We start from the raw sequence: 25,878 nt of genomic DNA on the forward strand, positions 1-25,878 counted from the left end.
AACATAAGATGAGGGATTTAAAGCATGGCATAAACGAAGGAACTGATTGCTAGCATTTTCTAACCTCTAGAGGCGAGTCTGGTTCATCCAGGATGCTCTTTTCACTCTGTATCCGCTGCATTGTCCCTGTAGAACTGGGGTCCATAATCAGCACATTCTGACTACCAGCTCTGCCAAATTTACAGTCACTTTTTCTGGAGTCAGTCGTCCTGCACACCTCGTAGTTGTAGACGTGTTGCAGAGTCCCTGTCCCCAAAGTGTCTGAGTAACGTGGAGGATAATATGGAATCACAGGGAGATTGGAGTGATACAGGATGCGAGACTGTCTCCACCTGTAGATCTTCACGGATATAATAACCACTAAACACGTGATGAAGAGGAAAGACACTACAGCCAGAGCCAGCACCAAGTAAAAAGTCAGGTTGTCATTGTACTCCTTGTCCTGTGTAAAATCAGTGAACTCAGACAGCACTTCTGGGAAGCTGTCCGCCACCGCCACGTTAACAATGACTGTAGCTGAACGAGAGGGCTGCCCGTTGTCCTCCACTATAACAGTCAGTCTTTGTTTCACAGCATCTTTATCAGTCACCTGGCGGATAGTTCTTATTTCTCCATTCTGTAAGCCCACTTCAAACAGCGGCCTGTCTGTGGCTTTCTGCAGTTTATAGGAGAGCCAGGCATTCTGTCCAGAGTCCACATCAACAGCCACAACTTTAGTGACCAGATAGCCCACATCTGCAGAACGAGGAACCATCTCAGCCACCAGAGAGCCACCAGTCTGGACTGGGTACAGGACCTGAGGAGGGTTGTCATTCTGGTCCTGGATCAGCATTTTCACAGTCACATTGCTACTGAGTGGAGGAGAGCCTCCATCCTGAGCTTTAACCAGGAAGTGGAAGTCTTTGATCTGCTCATAGTCATAAGAGCGCACTGCATGGATGACTCCACTATCAGCACTAACGGACACATATGAGGAAACTGGCACTCCATTAACAGTGGAATCCTCCAGGATGTAAGAAACACGGGCATTCTGGTTCCAGTCAGCGTCTCTGGCTCTCACTGTGAATATAGAGAGGCCTGGTGTGTTGTTTTCTACAATGTAGGCCTCATATGAGCTGCTCTCAAAGACAGGCGTGTTATCATTCACATCAGAGATCTGTAAAGTGAGAGTGACGCTGCTGGAGAGGGAGGGCCCTCCCTCATCAGAGCAGGTCACCGTTATATTATACTCAGAGGCTGTCTCCCTATCTAAACCACCATCTGTAATCAAACTGTAGAAATCATTGTTTGAAGACTTCATTACAAAGGGAATATCATTATTTATACTGCAGTGGACTTTGCCATTTTCATTTGAGTCTGCGTCTTGAATATTTATCATTGTCACCACAGTACCAACTTTGGCAGCTTCTGAAATCACGTTTGTTTTTGACATTATATGGATATCGGGTGTATTGTCATTAATGTCAATGACGTCAATCATCACTTTACACGAGTCAACTAGTCCTCCGTCATCACTTGCCCGGATGTTTATCTGAAATGTTCGAGCTTTTTCATAGTCAACATGTCCTTTTAGCCGAATTTCACCACTATCATCATTTACTTCAAATATCCCACGGGCATGATCTAAAATACTCGAAATTGAATACGTTATTCTTCCATTAGATCCCTGATCTGAATCGGTCGCAGTAACTGTCACTACAACTGTTCCTACTGGTGAATTTTCTTTTATAGATGCTTTAAAAATAGGTTGCGTAAAAACAGGAGCATTGTCATTAGCGTCTAAAACAGTAATGAGAATCTGCATTGTTCCTGTCATCTGCGGCTCTCCTCCATCCACCGCCGTCAAAACTAAAGAGAGGTGTTCATTTTTTTCTCTGTCAAGAGGCTTTTCTAATACCATTTCTACATTTTTCGTCCCATCTGCTTGATCGTGTAGTCTAATAACAAAATGATCCGCCGGTTCGAGTTTATATGTTTTCAATCCATTTGAGCCTACATCAGAATCAACTGCCCGATCTAATATGAATTTAGCCCCACTAACAGCGGATTCACTGATTTTGAATTTCACGTCGTTCTTTTCAAAGGATGGGGGGTTATCATTAACATCTGTGATCTCAATAGTAACACTGTAAAATTCCATCGGATTCTCTAATATGATCTGAAAATGCAGAGCACAAGGCGTCGTCTGTCCACACAGCGCCTCTCTGTCTATGCTATCTTTGATGAGGAGGACTCCTCTTTCGTTATTCAGCTCAATATATCCGTCACTTTCTCGAGTAAAAATGCGAGCTTTACCCGATTTTAGTCTCTTAACATCCAAGCCAAAATCCCTTGCCATGTTGCCCACTAGAGAACCTTTCGGCATTTCCTCCGGAATCGAGTAGCTGACCTGTCCGAGCACCGAGCCGAGAGAAAGGAGCGAGAAAAACAGCACTACTTGCCCTCCCATTGTTCTGCCCAACGTTATTCCAGAATAAACCAAGATGTTTGCCTTCTGATTTTCTCAGTTGACGCCGAATTTTAAAGCATATTCCCAACGTCGTACATATTTCCTGTTATGTATCTCCCGTTTAGTCCGACGTGTGCTTTGATTCTGCCTCTTATTCTCTTCAACAAAAATACATGGTGGGAGGTACATTGAGTCTGCGGTAAATCTAAGACAGGCTGGCCAACAGCGGCACTCTGAGTTCATAAAGTAAAATTGCTTGTCAAATGTTCAAAATAAACGGATATGTACCGATTTAAAATAAAACATAGTGAAGAAAAAACACCTCTCCTGTTAGTTGAAAGAGTTGTTTGATACTGCAGTTACCCAATTATTATAATAGTCTAAACAGGCAATATACAATGCAGATGTTGGAATGATTAAAACGTGTCACAGTAAATAGCCATTTCCAAAATGTAACTTGTGTAAAGGTTTTGAATATGCAATCACGTCACTCTCCAGGGTGCTGAAAATAAGGGGAAAGTTATTCAAAGATAGCTACCAATTTCTAACCTCTAGAGGAGAGTCAGGTTCATCCAGGATGCTCTTTTCACTCTGTATCCGCTGCATCGTCCCTGTAGAACTGGGGTCCATTATCAGCACGTTCTGGCTACCGGCTCTGCCAAACTTACAGTCACTTTTTCTGGAGTCAGTCGTCCTGCACACCTCGTAATTGTACACGTGTTGGAGAGTCCCTGTCCCTAAAGTGTCTGAGTAACGTGGAGGATAATATGGAATCACAGGGAGATTGGAGTGATAGAGGGTGCGAGACTGTCTCCACCTGCAGATCTTCACGGATATAATAACCACTAAACACGTGATGAAGAGGAAGGACACTACAGCCAGAGCCAGCACCAAGTAAAAAGTCAGGTTGTCATTGTACTCCTTGTCCTGTGTAAAGTCAGTGAACTCAGACAGCACTTCTGGGAAGCTGTCCGCCACTGCCACGTTAACAATGACTGTAGCTGAACGAGAGGGCTGCCCGTTGTCCTCCACTATAACAGTCAGTCTTTGTTTCACAGCATCTTTATCAGTCACCTGGCGGATAGTTCTTATTTCTCCATTCTGTAAGCCCACTTCAAACAGCGGCCTGTCTGTGGCTTTCTGCAGTTTATAGGAGAGCCAGGCATTCTGTCCAGAGTCCACATCAACAGCCACAACTTTAGTGACCAGATAGCCCACATCTGCTGAACGAGGCACCATCTCAGCCACCAGAGAGCCACCAGTCTGTACTGGGTACAGGACCTGAGGAGGGTTGTCATTCTGGTCCTGGATCAATATTTTAACTGTCACGTTGCTACTAAGTGGAGGAGAGCCTCCGTCCTGTGCTTTAACCCGGAAGTGAAAGTCTTTGATCTGCTCGTAGTCAAAAGAGCGCACTGCATGGATGACTCCATTATCAGCACTAACGGACACATATGAGGAGACTGGCACTCCGTTAACAGTGGAGTCCTCCAGGATGTAAGAAACACGGGCATTCTGGTTCCAGTCAGCATCTCTGGCTCTCACTGTGAATATAGAGAGGCCTGGTGTGTTGTTTTCTACAATGTAGGCCTCATATAAGCTGCTCTCAAAGACAGGTGCGTTATCATTCACATCAGAGATCTGTAAGGTGAGAGTGACGCTGCTGGAGAGGGAGGGCACTCCTTCATCAGAGCAGGTGACTGTTATATTATACTGAGAAGCTGTCTCTCTGTCTAAATCACTATCTGTCACTAAACTATAGAAATTATTTGAAGTCGATTTCAATTCAAAAGGAATATGTTCATTTATAAAACATTGAACTCTACCATTTTCACCTGAGTCTGGGTCTTGGATGTTAATCATTGTAACGACTGTGTTGGTGTTTGCACTCTCTGATATAATAGTTGATTTAGACATGATTTTTATCGTCGGCTCATTGTCATTTATATCGACTACATCGACGATCAATTTACAAGAATCAGCAAGTCCCCCGTTATCTCTTCCCCGTACATTGATCTGGAAATTTCGTTTCTTTTCATAATCCAAATGTCCAATCAACTTAACCTCACCGCTGTCCTCATTTATATCAAACATATGTCTGACCTCATCTAAAGTGTTTGTAATAGAATACGTTATTTTCCCATTTAATCCATGATCAGCATCTGATGCACTGACCGTGGTCACTACCGTGCCTTTCGCAGCATTTTCAGCTACAGTGCCTTTGTAAATTGGCTGAGTAAAAACAGGTGAATTGTCATTGGCATCTAACACTGTGATGAGAATCTGCATTGTCCCTGACATCTGTGGCTCTCCTCCGTCTACAGCCGTCAGCGCCAAAGAAATTAACTCATTTTTCTCTCTGTCTAGAGGTTTTTGTAAGACCATCTCAACATTTTTTGTACCGTCAGCTTGGTTGTGGAGTTTAAGTAAAAAATGATCACTCGGTTTCAGTACGTAGCTTTGAAGACTATTTATACCTACATCTAAATCGACTGCTCTTTCTAGATCAAATTTTGCACCGACGACTGCAGATTCGCTAATTATCAATTTGATATCGTTTTTTTCAAAGGTTGGTGCATTATCGTTAATATCAGTAATTTCAACTGTTACGCTGTAAAATTCCATAGGGTTCTCTAAGACAATTTGAAAATGCACAGCACAGGGTGTCGTATCACCGCACAACGCCTCTCTGTCTATTCTGTCTTTAATAAGGAGGACTCCTCTTTCGCTGTTCAGCTCCATATATTCTCTGCTATCACCAGAATAAACACGAGCGTTACCCAACCTCAAGCGTTTAGCGTCCAAACCCAAATCCAGAGCTATATTTCCAACCAAAGAGCCTTTCGCCATTTCTTCCGGTACCGAGTAGCTGACCTGCCCGAACACCGATCTAAGAGAGACGATCGTAATAAACAACAGTACATGCCGTCTCATTGTTTGAAATGGTCCCAGAAAAAAATAATAACACGTGTGTAAAATCCGTCAGAACGGTGAACAAGCATTAAACAAAAAATATGAAGCACAGTCAGTCCTCAAATTTCAAGCCAAAGGATGAAGTATTTCCAAGTCGTTTATATCGGCTCCTCTACCGCAGACAATGCGATCCGAGACAGCCCTCTCTCTCTAACACATCGAAATGAAGAGGCGGTACTGCTGTAAATAAACCACAACTGCAACAGACTAGGCAACAGCGGCCCATTGAGTACAAATAACAGAACTGCAGAGAATGTTGTGTGAGACGGGAGAGACAGAGAGATGGAAAGCTGGGAAAATAACTTATACATGTTGGAATAAAATGTTTATATAGTTAACTAATCTTTTGATTAAACTACAATCTAAATGTGTAAGTTAAACATGTTAAAATATGTCGAACCTCATAGTACGGGAATAACTAACTATTTTCTGTCACACTAAACAACATGTTTTCAAGTGCTCCGTGATGCTGTCCAAGGTGCTGAAAAATGAAGTTCCGATCCAAACAAATGGGTCAAAAGGCTGGCATATTTAATTCAAACATTCAGTGTTAACATAAGGCAGTGGTAATTGGTGTTACACCTTTCTAACCTCTAGAGGAGAGTCAGGTTCATCCAGGATGCTCTTTTCACTCTTTATCCGCTGCATCGTCCCTGTAGAACTGGGGTCCATAATCAGCACGTTCTGACTACCGGCTCTGCCGAACTTACAGTCACTCTTTCTGGAGTCAGTCGTCCTGCACACCTCGTAATTGCACACGTGTTGGAGAGTCCCTGTCCCCAAAGTGTCTGAGTAACGTGGAGGATAATATGGAATCACAGGGAGATTGGAGTGATACAGGATGCGAGACTGTCTCCACCTATAGATCTTCACTGATATAATAACCACTAAACACGTGATGAAGAGGAAGGACACCACAGCCAGAGCCAGCACCAAGTAAAAAGTCAAGTTGTAATTGTACTCCTTGTCCTGTGTAAAGTCAGTGAACTCAGACAGCACTTCTGGGAAGCTGTCCGCCACCGCCACGTTAACAATGACTGTAGCTGAACGAGAGGGCTGTCCGTTGTCCTCCACTATAACAGTCAGTCTTTGTTTCACAGCATCTTTATCAGTCACCTGGCGGATAGTCCTTATTTCTCCATTCTGTAAGCCAGCTTCAAACAGCGCCCTGTCTGTGGCTTTCTGCAGTTTATAGGAGAGCCAGGCATTCTGTCCAGAGTCCACATCAAAAGCCACCACTTTAGTGACCAGATAGCCCACATCTGCTGAACGAGGAACCATCTCAGCCACCAGAGAGCCACCAGTCTGGACTGGGTACAGGACCTGAGGAGGGTTGTCGTTCTGATCCTGGATCAGTATTTTCACAGTCACATTGCTACTGAGTGGAGGAGAGCCTCCATCCCGAGCTCTAACCAGGAAGTTGAAGTCTTTGATCTGCTCGTAGTCAAAAGAGCGCACTGCATGGATGACTCCACTATCAGCACTAACGGACACTTATGAGGAGACTGGAACTCCGTTAACAGTGGAATCCTCCAGGATGTAAGAAACACGGGCATTCTGGTTCCAGTCAGCATATCTGGCTCTCACTGTGAATACAGAGAGGCCTGGTGTGTTGTTTTCTACAATGTAGGCCTCATATAAGCTGCTCTCAAAGACAGGCGCATTATCATTCACATCAGAGATCTGTAAGGTGAGAGTGACGCTGCTGGAGAGGGAGGGCACTCCCTCATCCGAGCAGGTCACCGTTATATTATACTGAGAGGAACTCTCTCTGTCTAATTCACTGTCTGTCAAGATGCTATAAAAATTACTCGAAGTAGGTGTAATTGTAAACGGTATGTTTTTATCAATTACACATCGGACCCTCCCGTTTTCTTCAGAATCAGGATCATTTACATTCATTGCAGCAACCACTGTATTGGGACGCAAATCTTCTTCTATTGAATTTGATGATGAAACCATATTAATAACCGGACTATTGTCATTAATGTCCCCTACATCAATAACTACTTTGCTTGAATCAGATAAATCTCCTCGGTCAACTGCCTCCATATCGATTTCATACTTTCTGGCATTTTCATAGTCAATAGGCCCATTTAATATTAGGTGGCCGTCTTCAGTGACTTGAAATAATTTTGAAATGCTTCTCATGCTATTTCCAATTACGTAGCTAACCTCCCCATTCGAGCCTTTGTCTACATCGGAGGCACTCACTTTAGTTATGATTGTTCCCGTCACAGCGTTTTCTTTCACACTTGCTTTGTAAATGTTTTGCGTAAAAACAGGAGCGTTATCATTAACGTCTAACACAGTAATGTGAATCTGCATCGTGCCAGATCTCTGCGGCTCTACTCCATCTACAGCCGTTAACAATAATGATGCAAACTCCTGTTGCTCTCTATCCAACGGTTTCTGTAAAATCATTTCAACTTTTTTACCTCCATCAGACTGACTATGTAATTTAAGCACAAAATGATCATTGGGCTTCAGTGTGTAGCTCTGAAGACCGTTCAGTCCGATATCAGGGTCCATTGCTTTCTCTAGCATGAATTTAGAGCCGATAACAGCAGACTCGCTAATTTCAAACCTCCTCTCTTCCTTTTCAAAAACGGGAGCATTGTCATTAATATCTGTGATTTCCAGAGTAATCTGGAATATTTCAATCGGGTTTTCTAAGGCGATCTGAAAATGCAAAGCACAAGGCATTTTCTGACCACAGAGAGCCTCGCGGTCTATTTTCTCTTTAATGACAAGGAGCCCCTTCTCCTTGTTAAGCTGAATGTATTCTGTGCTGTCTACCATGTGAATGCGGGCGTTACCCGCTTGTAATCGTTTAACACCCAAACCTAAATCCTGAACTATGTTACCGACCAAAGAGCCTTTGGCCATTTCCTCCGGAATGGAGTAGCTGACCTGGCCGAGCACTGAACTGAGACAGAGGACGGAGAAAAACAACAGTACTTGCAGTCTCATTGTTCCGTCAGGCTCATCCGTAAAACCAAACTAATGTTTCTCTTCCCTTTCACAGTCAATGTTACCAATTCAAATAAAGACGGCAGAAGGATCTGTGTGATCAACAACTGACGATGCTATAATTCCAATTTGGTAGTTTCAGCATCATGTTCTTCCACCTTCGACTTTGCGGAAATGCTTCCGAATCGTCCTCTCTTGTGAGAGGACAGTTGATGTGCTCCTCTATAAATACACATTTTAAACGCCAAAAGGCTAGTCAACAGCGGCCCACTGAGTTCACAAGACGAAACTACAAGAGATAAATGAAATAAAATACCGTCAGGTCTGTTGTTACTTCTATGTCCGCTTTATCAACGACACACACAGCAAACAGTATTGAAGAGTTTACATTAGAACAACATTTCCTCCAAATGAAGAAGAATAAATATTCGCTTTATACATAAAATGAATCTACCTCAAAGGTCAAGACAGGACAACACACTTTTTGGAAAGGAGAAATACGAAAGAGAGAAATAATATTCGCTGTCCAGGTTACTGACATTGCATGGGCTATAAATAACATGGCTGAATATTGAACTTAAATACAAGTATGACTTTGATTATTCAAACTGTAACCTTCTAACCTCAAGAGGAGAGTCAGGTTCATCCAGGATGCTCTTTTCATTCTGTATCCGCTGCATCGTCCCTGTAGAACTGGGGTCCATAATCAGCACGTTCTGACTACCGGCTCTGCCGAGCTTACAGTCACTCTTTCTGGAGTCAGTCGTCCTGCACACCTCGTAATTGTACACGTGTTGGAGAGTCCCTGTCCCCAAAGTGTCTGAGTAACGTGGAGGATAATATGGAATCACAGGGAGATTGGAGTGATACAGGATGCGAGACTGTCTCCATCTGTAGATCTTCACTGATATAATAACCACTAAACACGTGATGAACAGGAAGGACACTACAGCCAGAGCCAGCACTAAGTAAAAAGTCAGGTTGTCATTGTACTCCTTGTCCTGTGTAAAGTCAGTGAACTCAGACAGCACATCTGGGAAGCTGTCCGCCACCGCCACGTTAACAATGACTGTAGCTGAACGAGAGGGCTGCCCGTTGTCCTCCACTATAACAGTCAGTCTTTGTTTCACAGCATCTTTATCAGTCACCTGGCGGATAGTTCTTATTTCTCCATTCTGTAAGCCCACTTCAAACAGCGGCCTGTCAGTGGCTTTCTGCAGTTTATAGGAGAGCCAGGCATTCTGTCCAGAGTCCACATCAACAGCCACAACTTTAGTGACCAGATAGCCCACATCTGCAGAACGAGGAACCATCTCAGCCACCAGAGAGCCACCAGTCTGGACTGGGTACAGGACCTGAGGAGGGTTGTCATTCTGGTCCTGGATCAATATTTTAACTGTCATGTTGCTACTGAGTGGAGGAGAGCCTCCGTCCTGCGCTTTGACCCGGATGTGGAAGTCTTTGATCTGCTCGTAGTCAAAAGAGCGCACTGCATGGATGACTCCACTATCAGCACTAACGGACACATATGAGGAGACTGGCACTCCGTTAACAGAGGAGTCTTCCAGGATGTAAGAAACACGGGCATTCTGGTTCCAGTCAGCGTCTCTGGCTCTCACTGTGAATATAGAGATGCCTGGTGTGTTGTTTTCTACAATGTAGGCCTCATATGAGCTGCTCTCAAAGACAGGCGCGTTATCGTTCACATCAGAGATCTGTAAGGTGAGAGTGACGCTGCTGGAGAGGGAGGGCACTCCCTCATCAGAGCAGCTCACTGTTATATTATACTGAGAAGCTATCTCTCTGTCTAAAGAGACCTCCGTAAGTAAACTGTAAAATCCATTCATTGTACTTCGTATTTTAAAAGGGATGTCTTCATTAATATTACATTCTACCTCTCCATTCCTCTCAGAGTCAGGGTCATTCACACTTAGCATAGCAATAATCGTATTCTCAGGGGAGTCTTCTAAAATGGTGTCTGATTTAGAGAGTATTTTTAGCTGAGGACTGTTGTCATTGACATCAGTGATATCAATTAGGATCTTACTGGAATCAGAGAGTCCCCCATTATCTATCGCCTCAATATCTATTTGAAAGAGTTTCGCTTTTTCATAATCTATTTCACCAATCAAGATGACATCACCTGTTTTTCCATTGATCTGAAATAAGTCAGTAAGTCGACGCTTGCTATTTGAAATTGCATATGTGATTTCTCCATTAGAGCCTCCATCTTTGTCAGATGCACTAACAGCTATAACACTAGTTCCTCTCGGGGAATTCTCGGTTATTGTTGCCTTATATACGGGCTTCGTAAAAATTGGCGCATTGTCATTTGCATCTAACACGTTGACAGTTATCTGCATTGTACCTGACATACGCGGCTGTCCACCATCTAGTGCAGTTAATAACAGCGATATCTGATCCTGGTGCTCTCGATCTAGAGGCTTCTGTAAAACCATTTCGACCTTTTTACTTCCGTCCGCTTGATTCTCCAGTTTCAAAGCAAAGTTGTTTGTTGGATTAAGCGAATAGCTTTGCAGATCATTTGTACCAATGTCAGCATCGATGGCTTTCTCCAGTACAAATTTAGACCCAATGACGGCTGACTCACTGATTTCAAAACGCTTCTCGCTCGACGAAAAGCTGGGAGCATTATCGTTTATATCTGTGATTTCTATTGTAATTCGAAACAATTCCATCGGATTTTCCATAATCATCTGTAAATGTAAAGCACAGGGCGTCGTTTCCCCACACAGCGTTTCTCTGTCCATTCTTTCTTTGATAAGGAGGACACCCCTCTCTCTGTTCAACTCGAAATATTCTGCACTGTCTCCCGAATGAATACGAGCTCTTCCCGACTTTAGTCTTTTAAACTCTAAACCTAAATCCTGAGCTAAATTACAGACTAATGAGCCTTTCTCCATTTCCTCGGGAATGGAGTAGCTGACTTGCCCGAACACAGGGGTGAGAGAGAGGACCAACATGAACAACAGTACTTGCCGTCTCATGTTTTGTCGTTGTATTCCAGTGCCGAATAGAAACAAATCTGTAATCCGTATGAAGACTGTTAGAATTGCCAACAGTATCTCAAGCCAAGTGATCAACAAATGTAACAGCTTTCCATATCCGCGAGCAGTTATTTATTGTAACGACAACGGGAGCTTCGTGCCTATTTCATTGTCTGCCATGTCACAATCTAAGGGGGAGGTACATTGGCCAGCCCTAGCTAAGACTGCCACACTCTGGCCAATAGCGGCCCGTTCGTTCATTACACCAAACAGCAGTAGTTGGTTAAGGAGAGGAGTAACGTTGATGAGTTTGAATAAAAAACACGTCATTAAAAGTACTATTGACAATATAATTACTAGTTGTAGTATTAATAAAAGGCACGTTGTAGCATTGTTAGTAGAAAAGTAATGTGGTAGTGTCATTAAGATGTTGGCTATAGTCTGTAATATAAATATTTTATTGCAGATTTAGCAAAATAAGTGTTAAAGAGAACCCTACACTTAGTAGTAGTTTCTTCTAATATTTTAATGACTACCATGAATAGCAACACAAAGAAGTAGCGTGTAAACAAATCATTTCTAGTGACTGTAGCTCTGTGTCACCTATAAATGTGTACTAAAATGAATAGGTAAAAAAGCAAAACACAGAAGTCTATTAATGAATGAACAGATGATATACATTAAAACATTTATTATAGGCTTCACAGTCCTGTTAATAACCTCCCTATATAGATGGAAAGATACAAAATAAAAAAACACTATCAATTGTCAAGGCAATAAGGAACTTCACAAGACATTAAACACAGAAAAGGCCAGGGTGCGAATAGTGTCACTGTCCATGGTGCTGATTAAATAATACTGATGCATTCCACATGGCAACATATGTTTCAGATACACAGAATGTGTGAAAAGATTATAACAGAAATAACCCCAAATAACCAACCTCTAGAGGAGAGTCTGGTTCATCCAGGATGCTCTTTTCACTCTGTATCCTCTGCATCGTCCCTGTAGAACTGGGGTCCATTATCAGCACGTTCTGACCACCAGCTCTGCTGAGCTTACAGTCACTCTTTCTGGAGTCAGTCGTCCTTGCACACCTCGTAATTGTACACGTGTTGGAGAGTCCCTGTCCCCAAAGTGTCTGAGTAACGTGGAGGATAATATGGAATCACAGGGAGATTGGAGTGATACAGGATGCGAGACTGTCTCCACCTGTAGATTTTCACTGATATGATAACCACTAAACACGTGATGAAGAGGAAGGACACTACAGCCAGAGCCAGCACTAAGTAAAAAGTCAAGTTGTCATTGTACTCCTTGTCCTGTGTAAAGTCAGTGAACTCAGACAGCACTTCCGGGAAGCTGTCCGCCACCGCCACGTTAACAATGACTGTAGCTGAACGAGAGGGCTGCCCGTTGTCCTCCACTATAACAGTCAGTCTTTGTTTCACAGCATCTTTATCAGTCACCTGGCGGATAGTTCTTATTTCTCCATTCTGTAAGCCAGCTTCAAACAGTGCCCTGTCTGTGGCTTTCTGCAGTTTATAGGAGAGCCAGGCATTCTGTCCAGAGTCCACATCAACAGCCACCACTTTAGTGACGAGATAGCCCACATCTGCAGAACGAGGAACCATCTCAGCCACCAGAGAGCCGCCAGTCTGGACTGGGTACAGGACCTGAGGAGGGTTGTCGTTCTGGTCCTGGATCAGTATTTTCACAGTCACGTTGCTACTGAGTGGAGGAGAGCCTCCATCCTGAGCTTTGACATAGAAGTGGAAATCTTTGATCTGCTCGTAGTCAAAAGAGCGCACTGCATGGATGACTCCACTATCAGCACTAACGGACACATATGAGGACACTGGCACTCCGTTAACAGTGGAATCCTCCAGGATGTAAGAAACACGGGCATTCTGGTTCCAGTCAGCATCTCTAGCTCTCACTGTGAATATAGAGAGGCCTGGTGTGTTGTTTTCTACAATGTAGGCCTCATATGAGCTGCTCTCAAAGACAGGCGCGTTATCATTCACATCAGAGATCTGTAAGGTGAGAGTGACGCTGCTGGAGAGGGAGGGCACTCCCTCATCCGAGCAGGTCACTGTTATATTATACTGAGAGGAACTCTCTCTGTCTAATTCACTGTCTGTCACGATGCTATAAAAATTACTGGACGTAGGTATAATTGTAAATGGTATGTTTTTATCAATTACACATCGGACCCTCCCGTTTTCTTCAGAATCAGGATCATTTACACTCATTGCAGCAACCACTGTGTTAGGACGCAAATCTTCTTCTATTGAATTTGATGATGAAATCATTTTAATAACCGGACTATTGTCATTAATGTCCCCTACATCAATAACTACTTTGCTTGAATCAGATAAACCTCCTCGGTCAACTGCCTCCATATCGATTTCATACTTTCTGGCATTTTCATAGTCAATAGGCCCATTTAATATTAGGTGGCCGTCTTCAGTGACTTGAAATAATTTTGAAATGCTCTCATGCTATTTCCAATTACGTAGCTAACCTCCCCATTCGAGCCTTTGTCTACATCGGAGGCACTCACTTTAGTTATGATTGTTCCCGTCACAGCGTTTTCTTTCACACTTGCTTTGTAAATGTTTTGCGTAAAAACAGGAGCGTTATCATTAGCGTCTAACACAGTAATGTGAATCTGCATCGTCCCAGATCTCTGCGGCTCTCCTCCATCTACAGCCGTTAACAATAATGATGCAAACTCCTGTTGCTCTCTATCCAACGGTTTCTGTAAAATCATTTCAACTTTTTTACCTCCATCAGACTGACTATGTAATTTAAGCACAAAATGATCATTGGGCTTCAGTGTGTAGCTCTGAAGACCGTTCAGTCCGATATCAGGGTCCATTGCTTTCTCTAGCATGAATTTAGAGCCGATAACAGCAGACTCGCTAATTTCAAACCTCCTCTCTTCCTTTTCGAAAACGGGAGCATTGTCATTAATATCTGTGATTTCCAGAGTAACCTGGAATATTTCAATCGGGTTTTCTAAGGCGATCTGAAAATGCAAAGCACAAGGCGTTTTCTGACCACAGAGAGCCTCGCGGTCTATTTTCTCTTTAATGACAAGCAGCCCCTTCTCCTTGTTAAGCTGAATGTATTCTGTGCTGTCTCCCGTGTGAATGCGGGCGTTACCCGTTTGAAATCGTTTAACACCCAAACCTAAATCCTGAACTATGTTACCGACCAAAGAGCCTTTGGCCATTTCCTCCGGAATGGAGTAGCTGACCTGGCCGAGCACTGAACTGAGACGGAGGACGGAGAAAAACAACAGTACTTGCCGTCTCATTGTTCCGTCAGGCTTATCCGTAAAACCAAACTAATGTTTCTCTTCCCTTTCACAGTCAGCGTTACCAATAAAAAAAAGCAAAAAAAAGCAAAAGGATCTATCTGATCAACAACTGACGATGCTATAATTCCAACTTGATATTCCGTGCATCATGTTTCTTCCAGCGTCGACTTTCCGTAAATGCTTCCAAATCGTCCTCTCTTGTGGGAGGACGGTGGAAGTCCACATGTATAAATACACATTTTAAACGCCAAGACGCTAGTCAACAGCGGCCCACTGAGTTCACAAGACGAAACTACAAGAGATAAGTGAAATAAAAAATACTGTCAGGTCTGTTGTTACTTCTATGTCTGCTTTATAAACCATACACACAACAGCAGTATTAATTACATTTAATTAGTACACTGACACAAAACAGCAACATGTTTTCATCGAAAGAAGAACAAAAGATATTGGCTATATATAAAGTCAATCACCTCAAGGAGAACACCGTTTTCGGAAAGGAGAAATAGCGACAGAAGAGAGAAATTGCATTCGCTGTCCAAGGTATTCACATTGCATGGGCTATAAATGACATGGCTTAATAGTGAACTTAAATACAAGTATGACTTTGATTATATAAATCGTGACTTTCTAACCTCTAGAGGAGAATCTGGTTCATCCAGGATGCTCTTTTCACTCTGTATCCGCTGCATCGTCCCTGTAGAACTGGGGTCCATTATCAACACGTTCTGACTACTGACTCTGCCGAGCTTGCAGTCACTCTTTCTGGAGTCAGTGGTCCTGCACACCTCGTAGTTGTACACGTGTTGGAGAGTCCCTGTCCCCAAAGTGTCTGAGTAACGTGGAGGATAATATGGAATCACAGGGAGATTGGAGTGATACAGGATGCGAGACTGTCTCCACCTGTAGATCTTCACTGATATAATAACCACTAAACACGTGATGAAGAGGAAGGAAACTACAGCCAGAGCCAGCACCAAGTAAAAAGTCAGGTTGTTATTGTACTCCTTGTCCTGTGTAAAGTCAGTGAACTCAGACAGCACTTCCGGGAAGCTGTCCGCCACCGCCACGTTAACAATGACTGTAGCTGAACGAGAGGGCTGCCCGTTGTCCTCCACTATAACAGTCAGTCTTTGTTTCACAGCATCTTTATCAGTCACCTGTCGGATAGTCCGTATTTCTCCATTCTGTAAGCCAGCTTCAAACAGCGCCCTGTCTGTGGCTTTCTGCAGTTTATAGGAGAGCCAGGCATTCTGTCCAGAGTCCACATCAACAGCCACCACTTTAGTGACCAGATAGCCCACATCTGCTGAACGAGGAACCATCTCAGCCACCAGAGAGCCACCAGTCTGGACTGGGTACAAGACCTGGGGAGGGTTGTCGTTCTGGTCCTGGATCAGTATTTTCACTGTCACGTTGCTACTGAGTGGAGGAGAGCCTCCATCCTGCGCTTTGACCCGGATTTGGAAGTCTTTGATCTGCTCGTAGTCAAAAGAGCGCACTGCATGGATGACTCCACTATCAGCACTAACGGACACATATGAGGAGACTGGCACTCCGTTAACACTGGAGTCCTCCAGGATGTAAGAAACACGGGCATTCTGGTTCCAGTCAGCGTCTCTGGCTCTCACTGTGAATATAGAGACGCCTGGTGTGTTGTTTTCTACAATGTAGGCCTCATATGACCTGCTCTCAAAGACAGGCGCGTTATCGTTCACATCAGAGATCTGTAAGGTGAGAGTGATGCTGCTGGAGAGGGAGGGCACTCCCTCATCAGAGCAGCTCACTGTTATATTATACTGAGAAGCTATCTCTCTGTCTAAAGTGACCTCCGTAAGTAAACTGTAAAATCCATTCATTGTACTTCGTATTTTAAAAGGGATATCTTCATTAATATTACATTCTACCTCTCCATTCTCTCAGAGTCAGGGTCATTCACGCTTAGCATAGCAATAATCGTATTCTCAGGGGAGTCTTCTAAAATGGTGTCTGATTTAGAGAGTATTTTTAGCTGAGGACTGTTGTCATTGACATCAGTGATATCAATTAGGATCTTACTGGAATCAGAGAGTCCTCCATTATCTATCGCCTCAATATCTATTTGAAAGAGTTTCGCTTTTTCATAATCTATTTCACCAATCAAGATGACATCACCTGTTTTTCCATTGATCTGAAATAAGTCAGTAATTCGACGCTTGCTATTTGAAATTGCATATGTGATTTCTCCATTAGAGCCTCCATCTCTGTCAGATGCAGTCACAGCTATAACACTAGTTCCTCTCGGGGAATTCTCGGTTATTGTTGCCTTATATACGGGCTGAGTAAAAACCGGTGCATTATCATTTGCATCTAACACGTTGACAGTTATCTGTATTGTACCTGACATACGCGGCTGTCCACCATCTAGTGCAGTTAATAACAGTGATATCTGATCCTGGTGCTCTCGATCTAGAGGCTTCTGTAAAACCATTTCTACCTTTTTACTTCCGTCCGCTTGATTCTCTAATTTCAAAGCAAAGTTATTCGTTGGATTAAGCGAATAGCTTTGCAGACCGTTTATACCAATGTCAGCATCGATGGCTTTCTCAAGTACAAATTTAGACCCAATGACGGCTGACTCGCTGATTTCAAAACGCTTCTCGCTCGACGAAAAGCTGGGAGCATTATCGTTTATATCTGTGATTTCTATTGTAATTCGAAACAATTCCATCGGATTTTCCATAATCATCTGTAAATGTAAAGCACAGGGCGTCGTTTCCCCGCACAACATTTCTCTGTCCATTCTTTCTTTGATAAGGAGGACACCCCTCTCTCTGTTCAACTCGAAATATTCTGCACTGTCTCCCGAATGAATACGAGCTCTTCCCGACTTTAGTCTTTTAAACTCTAAACCTAAATCCTGAGCTAAATTACAGACTAATGAGCCTTTCTCCATTTCCTCGGGAATGGAGTAGCTGACTTGCCCGAAAACAGGGGTGAGAGAGAGGACCAACATGAACAACAGTACTTGCCGTCTCATGTTTTGTCGTTGTATTCCAGTGCCGAATAGAAACAAATCTGTAATCCGTATGAAGACTGTTAGAATTCCCAACAGTATCTCAAGCCAAGAGATCAACAAATGTAACAGCTTTCCATATCCGCGAGCAGTTATTTATTGTAACGACAACGGGAGCTTCGTGCCTATTTCATTGTCTGCCATGTCACAATCTAAGGGGGAGGTACATTGGCCAGCCCTAGCTAAGACTGCCACACTCTGGCCAATAGCGGCCCGTTCTGTTCATTACACCAAACAGCAGTAGTTGGTTAAGGAGAGGAGTAACGTTGATGAGTTTGAAACAAAAACACGTCATTAAAAGTACTATTGACAATATAATTACTAGTTGTAGTATTAATAAAAGGACACGTTGTAGCATTGTTAGTAGAAAATTATTTTTGGTAGTGTCATTAAGATGTTGGCTATAGTCTGTAATATAAATATTTTATTGCAGATTTAGCTAAATAAGTGTTAAAGAGAACCCTACACTTAGTAGTAGTTTCTTCTAATATTTTAATGACTTCCATGAATAGCAACACAAAGAAGTAGCGTGTAAACAAATCATTTCTAGTGACTGTAGCTCTGTGTCACCTATAAATGTGTACTAAAATGAATAGGTAAAAAGCAAAACACAGAAGTCTATTAATGAATGAACAGATGATATACATTAAAACATTTATTATAGGCTTCATAGTCCTGTTAATAACCTCCCTATATAGATGGAAAGATAAAAAATAAAAAAACACTATCAATTGTAAAGGCAATAAGGAACTTCACAAGACATTCAACACAAAAAAGACCAGGGTGCGAATAGTGTCACTGTCCATGGTGCTGATTACATAATACTGATGCATTGCACCTGGCAACATATGTTTCAGATACACAGAATGTGTGAAAAGATTAAAACTGAAATAACCCCAAATTACCAACCTCTAGAGGAGAGTCTGGTTCATCCAGGATGCTCTTTTCACTCTGTATCCGCTGCATCGTCCCTGTAGAACTGGGGTCCATAATCAGCACGTTCTGACTACCGGCTGTGCCAAACTTACAGTCACTCTTTCTGGAGTCAGTCGTCCTGCACACCTCGTAGTTGTACACGTGTTGGAGAGTCCCTGTCCCCAAAGTGTCTGAGTAACGTGGTGGATAATATGGAATCACAGGGAGATTGGAGTGATACATGATGCGAGACTGTCTCCACCTGTAGATCTTCACTGATATGATAACCACTAAACACGTGATGAAGAGGAAGGACACTACAGCCAGAGCCAGCACTAAGTAAAACGTCAGGTTGTCATTGTACTCCTTGTCCTGTGTAAAGTCAGTGAACTCAGACAGCACTTCCGGGAAGCTGTCCGCCACTGCCACGTTAACAATGACTGTAGCTGAACGAGAGGGCTGCCCGTTGTCCTCCACTATAACAGTCAGTCTTTGTTTCACAGCATCTTTATCAGTCACCTGGCGGATAGTTCTTATTTCTCCATTCTGTAAGCCCACTTCAAACAGCGCCCTGTCTGTGGCTTTCTGCAGTTTATAGGAGAGCCAGGCATTCTGTCCAGAGTCCACATCAACAGCCACCACTTTAGTGACCAGATAGCCCACATCTGCTGAACGAGGAACCATCTCAGCCACCACAGAGCCACCAGTCTGGACTGGGTACAGGACCTGAGGAGGATTGTCGTTCTGGTCCTGGATCAATATTTTCACTGTCACGTTGCTACTGAGTGGAGGAGAGCCTCCATCCTGCGCTTTGACCCGGAAGTGGAAGTCTTTGATCTGCTCGTAGTCAAAAGAGCGCACTGCATGGATGATTCCACTATCAGCACTAACGGACACATACGAGGAGACTGGCACTCCGTTAACAGTGGAATCCTCCAGGATGTAAGAAACACGGGCATTCTGGTTCCAGTCAGCATCTCTGGCTCTCACTGTGAATACAGAGAGGCCTGGTGTGTTGTTTTCTACAATGTAGACCTCATATGAGCTGCTCTCAAAGACAGGTGCATTATCATTCACATCAGAGATCTGTAAGGTGAGAGTCACGCTGCTGGAGAGGGAGGGCACTCCCTCATCAGAGCAGGTCACCGTTATATTATACTCAGAGGCTGTCTCCCTATCCAGATTACTATCTGTCACTAAACTATAGAAATTGTTTGATGTCGACATTATAGTCAGAGGGATATTATCGTTGATAAAACAGTGAACCTTACCGTTTTCACTTGAATCTGCATCTTGGACGTTCATCATTGCTACAACTGTGCTCGGTTTTGAGTTTTCAGATATCATGTTTGATTTTGACATTATATTAATTGTTGGTTTGTTGTCATTTATATCCAGTACTTCAACTATTACTTTACACGAATCGGTAAGTCCACCATCATCACTTGCTCGTATGTTAATATGGTAATTCCGTGAATTTTCATAATCAATATTTCCAGTCAATGTAATCTCACCACTGTCTTCGTTTATCTTAAACAATGAATGGCTTGATGTAAACTGTTTGCAATTGAATAGCTTATTCTACCATTTGTCCCATGATCTGCATCCGACGCAGTAACGACAGCGATAACTGTGCCTTCTGGAGCATTTTCAATAGCAGTGGCAGTGTAGATGGACTGTGTAAAAATAGGAGCATTATCATTGGCATCTAATACCGTTATAAAAATCCGAATTGTTCCTGACATTTGCGGATCTCCTCCATCAAACGCCGTTAAAACTAAAGAGATCAATTCGTCCTCCTCTCTGTCGAGGGGCTTATGCAAAATCATTTCCACTTTTTCTGTTCCATCAGCTTGACTGTCACGTTTTAATACAAAATTATCAGTGGGCTTAAGTTCGTATTTTTGAAGACCATTTTTGCCAACATCAAGATCTATTGCTCTGTCTAATACAAACTTTGATCCAATTACAGCAGATTCACTAATTTTAAAACTGACTTCGTTTTTTTCAAAGGTGGGAGGATTATCATTTATGTCTGTTATCTCGACTGTGATACTGTAGAACTCCATAGGGTTCTCCAAAATTATCTGAAAATGTAAAGCACAAGGAGTAGTCTGTCGGCAAATTGTCTCTCTGTCGATCCTGTCTTTGATAATAAGGACTCCTCGGTCTTTGTTCAGCTCGATGTATCCCGCACTGTCTCCCGTAAACACGCGAGCTTTACCGGATTTCATTCGTTTTACATCTAATCCCAAATCCTGAGCAATAGTACCGACCACAGAGCCAGTCGGCATTTCCTCAGGGATGGAGTAGCTGACTTGGCCGACCACTGAACTGAGATGAAAGACCAAAGAAAACAACAGTACTTGCCGTCTCATTGTTCTGCCCGACATTTTCCTCTCAAGATGCAATAAACCAGTTATGTTCCACGATGCAAGGATATATATGACCCTTCCCTGTTTTTTAAAAAACGAGTAAAAGAGGTAAATCCACTAGGCTTCATCGGTAAAAAAAAAAGAGCTTCTCCACTATCGGTTAAATGTCCAACGACGTTGTAACCCTGTGTCTGTCCTTCTCTATCTGATATCAACGTGATGGCGGAGGTTTCTTTAGAAAAAAACCATGAAAATTCAACACACTGGCCTACAGCGGCCCTAAGAGTACACAGTGATGAACTACATAATTTGCCTGAATGAGAAAAAAACCGGTACTCTAGCACACACCATTTTGACAAGGAGGGACACCAAATCAAATAATTGTATTGAAAAGGTAGTATAAAAAAATGCAATACTATATAATGAGGGGCATACATATTTGGGTTAAAAAAACAGGTTAATAAACCCTGTTATGATGAAGTGGAAAGGAAATACCGATAGAGTATTTTAATTTTATGTAAACAGAGTTTATTTCAAATAGGTATAAATCCTAAGAAACAAATAAAATAGTTAAATACTAAATCATTACATGTTATGTGTTCGATGGGGATAGGACTGTATGTATGGTTTCACAAGCACTGACGTACTCCTTGGGGTGTCGGTAAGAACACACCGTAGGATTTAATAAGGTTATTCTCCTTTACTTGATTGAACAGCACGGAATGACAGACTTGTAGCAGGTGTGGTTATGTATGGTCTATAACAGAAATAAATATAGTACAATCATGTTATAATTAAACCATTACAAATGAAAGGCATCTCCGAAATACTTCATATATAGCTCCAATAACTTACAACAACTGACTGGCAAACATTACAGATAGCCAACATACAAAGAAGAGCATAGCTAAATAATGCTATCGTTAGCTTTAGTAGCTTAGCACGCTATCACAATAACTACTAACTGTCTAACTGTCGAACTAACTAACTGTCTAACTAAATAACTAACTCTTAAAACACTTAAATGGCAAAAGGCTCAACAATGGACTAAACTGTCCTATTTACAGCCACTTACTATTGGTCAGTGACGCACACAAATACAACTGGTGCTGGCTGCGCACGTCTACTGACATGCCTCTGTATTCCTCCTAATGCCTGCGCAGTTTGATGCACTTAATGAATGTAATGGTGTGTACTGCCAATAGAGGACGCTGTGCTGAAAGTCAACAGCCTTAGCAACATTATGGTTTGCATAATACGATAGATACAGACATATATTTAATACATAGATATTTGCAAAAGCATTATGGAAATTCACACAAGAATAACTACAAAGCCCTGGATGTGACCAGTGCCACTGTCCGTTGTTCTGATTGCAAAATACTGATGCATTGCGCCTGGTAACAAATGTTTCATCCACGTAAATCGTGTGAAGAACTTACAACTGAAATAATCCAAAATGACTAACCTCCAGAGGAGAGTCAGGTTCATCCAGGATGCTCTTTTCATTCTGTATCCGCTGCATCGTCCCTGTAGAACCGGGGTCCATTATCAGAACGTTCTGACTACCGACTCTGCCGAGCTTACAGTCACTCTTTCTGGAGTCAGTGGTCCTGCACACCTCGTAATTGTACACGTGTTGGAGAGTCCCTGTCCCCAAAGTGTCTGAGTAACGTGGAGGATAATATGGAATCACAGGGAGATTGGAGTGATACAGGATGCGAGACTGTCTCCATCTGTAGATCTTCACTGATATAATAACCACTAAACACGTGATGAAGAGGAAGGACACTACAGCCAGAGCCAGCACTAAGTAAAAAGTCAGGTTGTCATTGTACTCCTTGTCCTGTGTAAAGTCAGTGAACTCAGACAGCACATCTGGGAAGCTGTCCGCCACCGCCACGTTAACAATGACTGTAGCTGAACGAGAGGGCTGCCCGTTGTCCTCCACTATAACAGTCAGTCTTTGTTTCACAGCATCTTTATCAGTCACCTGGCGGATAGTCCTTATTTCTCCATTCTGTAAGCCCACTTCAAACAGCGGCCTGTCAGTGGCTTTCTGCAGTTTATAGGAGAGCCAGGCATTCTGTCCAGAGTCCACATCAACAGCCACCACTTTAGTGACCAGATAGCCCACATCTGCTGAACGAGGAACCATCTCAGCCACCAGAGAGCCACCAGTCTGGACTGGGTACAGGACCTGAGGAGGGTTGTCGTTCTGGTCCTGGATCAGTATCTTCACTGTCACATTGCTACTGAGTGGAGGAGAGCCTCCATCCTGAGCTTTAACTCGGAAGTGGAAGTCTTTGATCTGCTCGTAGTCAAAAGAGCGCACTGCATGGATGACTCCACTATCAGCACTAATGGACACATATGAGGAGACTGGCACTCCGTTAACAGTGGAATCCTCCAGGATGTAAGAAACACGGGCATTCTGGTTCCAGTCAGCGTCTCTGGCTCTCACTGTGAATATAGAGACGCCTGGTGTGTTGTTTTCTACAATGTAGGCCTCATATGAGCTGCTCTCAAAGACAGGCACATTATCATTCACATCAGAGATTTGTAAGGTGAGAGTGACGCTGCTGGAGAGGGAGGGCACTCCCTCATCAGAGCAGGTCACAGTTATATTATACTCTGAAGCTCTCTCTCTGTCCAAATCATCGTTTGTTCTTATGCTATAGAAACCATTCGAAGTATTTTCAATAACAAAAGGCACAAATTCACTTAGAAAACATGTAACTACTCCATTATTATCTGAGTCAGCATCATGCACAATTATAACAGCAATAACTGTTTGAAATGTAGAATCCTCCGGTACTGATTGTGTAGTTGACATTAAATCTATTATCGGAATATTATCATTCACATCAACAATGTCAAATAATATTTTGCATGAGTCAGTGAGCCCACCCTGATCTCTTGCTTTAATGTCCAGGTTGTAATGTTTCGATGTTTCATAATCTATGTCCCCAATCAAACGTATCTCACCACTTGTTTCGTGTATTTCAAATAAATCCAAAATTCCCTCGGTGTTACTGGAAATAGAGTACGTTACGAAACCATTTGTGCCCTGATCTCGATCAGTTGCTGTTACAGTCATTAATGACGTTCCCTTCTGGGAGTTTTCCCTTAAACTTGCTTTATATGTTGACTGCGTAAATATAGGAGAATTATCATTCACGTCCAACACAGTTACATGAATTTGCACTGTGCCTGATAGCTGAGGATCACCTCCGTCGACGGCTGTAAGTGTTAGAATCAATTGTTCTTGTTTCTCACGATCAAGAGGTTTCTCCAAAACCATCTGTACTTCCTTTTCCCCATCTGCGTTGCTGTTAAATTTTAAAACGAAATTATCCGTTGGGTTGAGGAAATACGTTTTGAGTCCGTTTATACCGACGTCATAATCTAATGCTTTTTCTAAAACAAATTTTGCCCCGATGACAGCAGATTCGCTTATCTCGAATAGCATATTATTCATTTTAAATAAAGGGGCGTTGTCGTTTATATCTGTTATTTCTAACGTAACGCGATAAAACTCAATGGGGTTTTCCAAAATTATTTGAAAATGTAAAGCACACGGAGTTGTCTGTTTGCATAACGCCTCTCTGTCCATTCTCTCTTTGATGAGAAGGACCCCCTTTTCTCGATTCAACTCAATGTATTCAGCGGTGTTTCCAACATGCAAGCGAGCTTTTCCTGTTTTCAGTCGTTTTAAATCCAAACCTAAATCTTGTGCTATGTTGCCGATCAACGAGCCTTTTGACACTTCCTCAGGAATAGAATAGCTGACCTGCCCAAGCACGGAACAGAGAGAGAGCATTGAGAAAAACAACAGTACTTGCCGTCTCATTGTTTCGTTGAACGGTTCTGAACGATCACAACAAATCCGAAAATAATACTAAAAAAAGGACAGTCTTATTCCAAACACTGGAGGACTGAGAAATAAGAGGTGTCTAACCAAAAAATGTCGATCAAATTATTTCCAGCTCCTTTGCTCGTATTTAGTGTTCTCGATAACTCCAATCGTGCATTGTCTCGACCTCGCTTCTCACAAATCTAAATGATCAGGGAGGTGCTGCTGGAATCTGCAGTCAAACAACCACACACTGGCCAACAGCGTCCCTAAGAGTGCAGTACACTGAACTGCACAAGACTGCGGGGTCCACGCATTGTAATGACATACAGTACTCAACCTGCTGGAATCAATTGCTTTTGTGGGACAATTGTACGTATCGAAAAACATTTTAAATATATATATATATATTTAAAAGCAATAACATAATATACGTTTTAAAGTAAGACCATGTGTGTCAACATACGCTTCTAGTTGCAGCGGGCAATATATGCATAAGGACACAGAAATGTGACTCCTAGCATTTCATATGAAAAGCTAGAAGCGGAATGGAGATATTTGAAAACAGAGCTCCAGCAGTAATCCTTTTTTAACCTTATAGAAAATTAATCTGGCGCTGTCCGTGGTGCTGCAACCAATGTTTCCCATTGGAGAAACTCAGATAAACAAAGCATTATAAAGGTGTATACTCCTCCACTTGTTTGCTTTACTAATTAAAAGTGAGTGCTTTGCAATGAAGTAACTAACCTCTAGAGGAGAGTCTGGTTCATCCAGGATGCTCTTTGCAGGCAAGTATGAACTTAATTCAATTCAAATGTAGTCATCTCAGAACAGAGAATACATTTGTTTTGTAGACTCAATCAGATATATTTAAATCACATGAAAATGTTAACATGACTTTGATTTAATAGACCAACTTAAATAGAAGAGATAAATTATTTTTATA

At 42.5% G+C, this 25,878-nt stretch overlaps 3 protein-coding genes and 1 pseudogene across 23 annotated transcripts in view; all 4 read right to left on the minus strand.

Moving 5' to 3' along the window:
- Positions 1–25,878, minus strand: part of LOC134859890 (protocadherin gamma-C5-like) — a 196,874-nt gene that overhangs the window by 55,958 nt on the left and 115,038 nt on the right. For 3 of the 21 annotated variants that reach the window (XM_063876670.1, XM_063876659.1, XM_063876677.1), the window contains exon 1: positions 65–2,574. The exons of 12 other annotated variants lie outside the window; for them this stretch is intronic. In XM_063876670.1, coding sequence (XP_063732740.1) covers positions 65–2,449 — 2,385 coding nt within the window. In that variant the 5' untranslated portion in view covers positions 2,450–2,574. Of the gene's footprint in view, positions 1–64; positions 2,575–2,998; positions 5,411–9,018; positions 11,569–22,544; positions 25,237–25,878 lie in introns of those variants that run through there. 6 more of the 21 variants (XM_063876671.1, XM_063876660.1, XM_063876669.1 and 3 more) reach the window with 3 other exon arrangements.
- Positions 5,999–8,395, minus strand: LOC134859898 (protocadherin beta-16-like; annotated as a pseudogene).
- On the minus strand, positions 13,648–15,030 carry LOC134859906 (protocadherin beta-16-like). The gene has a single exon (XM_063876686.1). The coding sequence runs from the start codon at positions 14,726–14,728 to the stop codon at positions 13,859–13,861; it is 870 nt and encodes a 289-aa protein (XP_063732756.1). The 5' UTR covers positions 14,729–15,030; the 3' UTR covers positions 13,648–13,858.
- LOC134859905 (protocadherin beta-16-like) lies at positions 16,472–18,004 on the minus strand. The gene has a single exon (XM_063876685.1). It carries the CDS (start codon positions 17,748–17,750, stop codon positions 16,635–16,637), a length of 1,116 nt encoding a protein of 371 aa, XP_063732755.1. The 5' UTR covers positions 17,751–18,004; the 3' UTR covers positions 16,472–16,634.

This window comes from Eleginops maclovinus, chromosome 23 (genome assembly GCF_036324505.1).
Source record: "Eleginops maclovinus isolate JMC-PN-2008 ecotype Puerto Natales chromosome 23, JC_Emac_rtc_rv5, whole genome shotgun sequence".
Classification (NCBI taxonomy): domain Eukaryota; kingdom Metazoa; phylum Chordata; class Actinopteri; order Perciformes; family Eleginopidae; genus Eleginops; species Eleginops maclovinus.